This window comes from Carlito syrichta, unplaced genomic scaffold, assembly GCF_000164805.1.
Source record: "Carlito syrichta isolate Samal-C Ts95f unplaced genomic scaffold, Tarsius_syrichta-2.0.1 Scaffold304002, whole genome shotgun sequence".
In the NCBI taxonomy this organism is placed as follows: domain Eukaryota; kingdom Metazoa; phylum Chordata; class Mammalia; order Primates; family Tarsiidae; genus Carlito; species Carlito syrichta.
In genome coordinates, this window is record NW_007248098.1 from 489,509 (window position 1) to 495,508 (window position 6,000).

At 38.4% G+C, this 6,000-nt stretch overlaps 1 protein-coding gene across 3 annotated transcripts in view; it reads right to left on the reverse strand.

Moving 5' to 3' along the window:
* Positions 1–6,000, reverse strand: part of RBMS1 (RNA binding motif single stranded interacting protein 1) — a 232,681-nt gene that overhangs the window by 39,993 nt on the left and 186,688 nt on the right. For all 3 annotated transcript variants that reach the window (XM_008059359.1, XM_008059358.1, XM_021713046.1), the window contains exon 4: positions 4,677–4,768. In XM_008059359.1, coding sequence (XP_008057550.1) covers positions 4,677–4,768 — 92 coding nt within the window. The remainder of the gene's footprint in view (positions 1–4,676; positions 4,769–6,000) is intronic.

Genomic DNA, 6,000 nt, shown 5'->3' on the forward strand with positions numbered 1-6,000 from the left:
GTAGATCAGATGTGGGCCACACAGGTAGACTTGGCCCAGGGTTTAGATCTTGCTAAGAAGGTTGCCTCAAGGGGCAAGAGATCCCAGGAGAAAAGGACAAACAATAGATCATTAGATTATCAGGAGCTCAGGATGTCAGCCTCAGGACATGTGCTCTCTAGCTTCAAGGAACTAGGGGGAAAGATCAACTGGGGGGCAGGCAAGGTTGGTTAGAGAACTCAGAAAACTAAAGCATTCCATGAGAGAAAGCATCCACATGATCCTGAATTGTACCCCATATCTTTAAAATAAAATATACTTTAAAAAAAAGCATCAATATACTGCCTAGTCAGGGAAAACACTGCCAGGTCATCTTTCACCACCACATCAACCCTGGAAGATTAGAAACCACAGCTATGGAAGTGGGGAAAACGCAGCTTTGGAAATAGGAAATAAACCAATCATGTTCCCATCCCATTACAAACCTGCTACTTGGAGCAGATCTGACTGGAGGAAGGGAAGCTTCAGCTGAAGATTCATTATATAATACTCAAAATTTTAACCAAACAAAAAGGATTGGACATTTAAATTATAGTCATCACACACTTAACATCCTAATCTGTTCCTGCAAATCAGAAATTCAACATCAAAACATGAACTAGGAGCTAATTTCACTTTATTTTAAATAGGAAAAAATAGTATATTACACAGTCACAACTCCCAATAAGTTTCCTAAAATATAACTAAATATTGTCCTACAGTTCCCTAAAATGGAACTAAATATATGTTACATCTCTCTGTGTGTGCACACACATAACACATGGTTCTGTTGGGATAGAAACCTTTAAAATACTGCTTTCTGATCACCAAACAATCAATATGACTGTCAGCAAACAACTGTTCTAGGAGAGGGGGACCTCAAAAAACCTGGAATTATCTTTTGGAGGGCCAGCCCCTTGTAGTATAGGCTTCTCCCGCTAGGTAAGTGTTCTAAGGAACCCATTGGCATCAGTATACCAGCTAGCATTGTGAGAGGCTGCGTTTGGCTTCAGTGAAATTGTTTTGGAGATTCTTTTTTTTTTTTGGAGTTGGAATTTCACTCTGTCGCCCAGACTGGAGTGCAGTGGCTGCTCCCGGCCACCGCAGCCTCAACCTGCTGGGCTCTGCGATCCTTTCGCCTCAGCCTTCCAAGTAGCCGGAATTACAGGCATGAGCCACCATGCCCGGCTGATTTTTTGATTTACTGTAGAGATGAGGTCTTGCCGCCCAGGTGGGTCTCAAACCTGCGGGCTCAGGCAATCCACTCACCTCCGCCTCCCAACGGCACGGGATTACAGGCTGAGCCACTGAGCCCGGCATTTTGGAGATTCTTAAACACATTTCCCCATTTCAGGATGGGTGATTTACATGAACAACCTGCCCACATCATGCTTGGTATTCAGCAGTTTTTGACCCCAAATGGCATTACCTCCATACCCAACCCTCCCTAATTTAACCCAATATCATCCTGAGAGACATTTTTTTGTTTTCCTTGATTTAAGTCCTCAAAGGGAAATTTTCTCATCATGTGGGAGAGGTGAAACAAAAAAGAGCAGAAGCACTAAAAGGCACCAAAATTGACGAGTTCAAAAACTGTCCTGAGCACTGGAAAAAGTGTCTTAATAGGTATATGCATCAAACAGAGAACACTTTGAAAGTGACTAAAATTTAAACATGTAAGAAAAATACACAATTTTAAAATAAATAAATTCCCTTTTTTGGGGTCTCCCCCCATATAGCCTGTGATGTCTCTCAGCACCAGCAACAACCAAGATGCACATTCCTTTTGTTGACTCTCAGCTGTTTTCAAAATCTCTATACAATTCTGACATTCATAAACTATATTTGGAAAGTAACTTGAGACTTTCCCCATACAATGTCTTATTTAAAATACTATGTTGAAGTTGGACAATGTAAATATGGACAGACATAACTAAAAACATATTGCAACATATGCATGCTTCATGGAGTTTGGCTGTGAAAAATCAAGAGGCACCATACCAAAAAATATCAACCAGAAAGACCTAAGATGAAAGAAGCAACTGAAGGGACTTTCTGAAATACTGACAGAGGCTGGAGAAGTGATGAGACCTGCTCTGGATTCTATCCAAGAGCAAGAGCTTCATGGAGTAAGTCAGAATGGGCAAAGTGAAGGCAAGTTTTCTGAGTGTGCCTTAAGAGTCCTGCTTATAAATGTCATTATTTAGAGGCAGATAAAACATTCAGCAAATCATTATGCAACATGAGTATCACATATTCACAAGAAGTATATTTAAAATCTCATAATCATTGTCTTTTAAACAATGTCACAGGGCATTGCTTTATATGATGGACAAATGATCTTAAAATCATAGTGGTTAATATGCACAGTTTTTGTTTAACTTCTTACTTGGAAGTTTAAGAAAATCCAAATTAAGTCCAACTCAATGCAAAGCTTTAAAATTATTAAAAGGCAATGACTACTTACGAAGAGCAATTCTTTTTATGAATTACTGATATCTTTATTTATGGTGATTCTTTCATTCAAAGTCAATCTCTACCCAGTAGCTGCACACATGTTCTTCAACTTATCTCTGCAAGAGCCCTTTATTTTGCATGCACTTTCTTTCCTTATGTGCATGTGAATGTTCTTCAGGGAATGATCATGTGCTACTATTCAGAAGAAGCAAAACACAGTATAAAATTACTTCCTCTGTACTTAGTTCATGAAGCCAGAGAATATAAAAGTATTGCTCTTTTGAAAAGAATACTCATAGTTTCAAACTGTTGAGTTTCAGGCTTGAAAATATTTTCCATTGCAGTTGAAGAACCACAGATGAAAAGAAGATCTACATAATTACATGAATACCTTAGTAACTGTAGTGTAGATATTAGAATATAACTCACGCTTACATTTGGGTACTAAAGACTGGGACATAAGCATCAGCGTAGTCAACAGTGACTTCTGGATATGCTCAACAGGTAATGGAATTTCTGCTATAGGACATAAACATTTAAGAGATGCACACCATTTCAAGGGTGACTCTTCTGAGTCTTAGTTATTTGTAATTAAAAGACCATGCCTATTTGATTTGAAAGTGGGGTTGGGGGTGCACCAGACAATCTGAGGTTCTTCCAGCTTTAGAATCACGACTACCACCTAATCTAGTGATTTAGATCATGTGACTCTAAGTCCATCAAGCCTATCTAAGGCATCATTGCTTTTGAAAAAGGGCCTAGGCACCTTAAACTATAACTTTGATGATGAACTTAATGTGAAAAGAAAGAGACAATGACTGGCTGGTCAACTCCATTTATAGTCATACATTATGATATTATCAGTAAAATTGTTAGAGGAAAACTCTTATAAGACAAACATTTTCGAGGAAAATGTTATATTTATAGTAATTAATATCCAATGTTTATTGTGGTAAAATAAATATTGAGCATGCAAATGGGCTTCACTGTATAATCCTTTAACATTCAGGCATATTCCTCACCTCGATGAATTTTTCAACAATATTCCTCAACTAAAATATCATCAGAAACAAGTCTTAAATAAAGCCATTATAGAACCACTAAAGAGTAGATTTATATCCCATAAATAATCAATGTCTAAAGATGTTTTACTATTGTACAGAATAGCATCTGTAGCTTATATTTGCATTAAAACTAATAGTAGTATATTTGTATAAAGTAATGTACATACTAGTTATATATATATATTTTCCAAAATATGACATGTTATATGCAATTTCCTTTTCTTTTTTTTTTTGAGTTGGAGTCTCACTCTGTCACCCAGACTGGAATGACAGTGGCACGCTCCCGGTCACCCCAGCCTTGACCTGCTGGGCTCCAGCGATCCTTCCGCCTCAGCCTTCCAAGTAGCTGGAACTACAGGTGCGCGCTACCACTCCCGGCTAATTTTTGATTTTACTGTAGAGATGAGGTCTCGTCAAGTTGCCCAGGCAGGTCTTGAACCCCTTCCTTTTCAAATGTATCTAAAATGTATTAATTTCTTAAGGTTTAATATTTTAAAATTATTTTTTTAAAAACAGTACAGATTTTATGTATTTATTATTTATTTATTTTTGTTTTGAATTGGAGTCTCACTCTTGTCATGCTCATGGCCACTGCAGCCTCCACCTGCTGGACTTAGGTGATTCTTCCGCCTCAGCTTTCCAAGTAGTTGGAATTACAGACACATGCCACCACATCTGGCTAGTTTTTGTGATTTATTGTAGAGACAAGGTCTCACCAGGTTGCCCAGGCTGGACTCGAACCTGCAGGCACAGGCAATCCTCTCGGCTTGGCCTCCCTAAGTGCTGGGATTATGGGTGTGAGCCACCGCGCCTGGACTACAGTACAGATTTTAAAGACTCACAAATAAATACCTGATTAAGAAAATGTGGTGCTATTTCTCGATTTACTTATGGGATTACATAAATTATTATGTACATTTTATACATTTATATATCCTTTTTCTCTCATTAAATTACGAGAAATAGTCTTTGGCACCATAGCTACTGTTGAGGCTGTGGGACATGGGACAAGTGTCTAGAAGGAGCTGTGGCTTGCAGGATGAAGGGGAACTGAGAATGGAGATGGGAAAAGCAGGCATGCAGGGCTTCAGAATCAAAGCTGCAGAATACAGAAGCAGTAACTGGTTCCCAACTCACCTTTGCCATCTGAGCTTGAACCCCACTGGCCTTTAGGGCAGACACAGCTTTCTGAGCTGCTGCAGGACTGTCAAAGTCAACAAAGCCATAACCTGCAATGCAAAACACATGGTTTTTAAACCATCAGTTTACAGTTACGTAAAGCATAAGAGAAAGACTCTACTTTGTTTCTGACGCAGGCAACAGAAATGAAGAAATGTCCTGACAAAGTTCAAACGTGAGCTGCTGCAGTGCAGCGGCTTCCTTGGGCTTTTCTTCCCCATCTTCTATTATGGGCCAGAAAAGCCTCCCTTCAAAGGGGGTTGAAGGGAAAGGGAGGGACAAGAACTAGTTTTTCCCTTTTCAAGATCTTCTTCTTCGGTGTCCTGTAGTTATGGAAAAAAATGACATCTAAGTTGCCAAAAAGAAGAAGAAAAATCAACTTCTGAGAAATAGTATTTTTAATGATTCAGTAACAAAGATGAAGCTATCTTTTCTTACAAATGAAAGAAACAAAAATTATGTTTATTTTGTAGATAAATCTTACTTTTCAAAATTAGAATAAGTACAACTATTTGATACTCCAAATATAAAATAACCTAAATTTTAGACTTGGTTAAAAACATCATACTTATTTACCTAAAACATGGCTCAAGATATTGCTTCAAAATAAAGGGGGAAATGTATCAAAATATCCAAAACATCCCTCAGCAGTTTATGTTAGAAAGTTTCAAAACAAGACATAACAAAGCAAAACAAACAAATGAACAAACACACCTCCTAAGAGAAGGCCCTGGTTCAACGCTTCTTTGTCTATACCTTTACAAACATTTTAAATAAATGAGCTGGTGATCTGATTTCCAAGCCACACAGTCAAAAGCAGGAAATCAGGTAACGAAAGGGGTTGGAGTGACTGCAGGGCTGCTACCAAATAAGTACATGGATGGCATCTAGCAGTGAGAACTACTAACAGGCAATAAAAGAGAAAAACCATACTAAGACTAGGTCTTATACAGCATAAGCGCTAACAGCCCCATGAATCTCAATAGATCCCCCAAAAGCCAGATTTATAAAAAATCATGTATTTATTCTCACATGTTTGACCTTCAGTCACCTTCAATGCACTCTGTTTGATGCAATACACCTATCAAGATGCTTTTTCCATTGCTTAAAACAGTCTTAGAACTCGTCAATTTGGATGCCTTTTAGTGTTTTTATTTCATTTATTCCACATCGTCAAAACACTGCCCTTTGGGAATTTTTTTCACCCAGGGAAACAAACAAAAAAGTTTCTTGAGTGAGACTGGGAGAATAGGGAGGGTGGGACACGGAGGTAGGGGGTTTG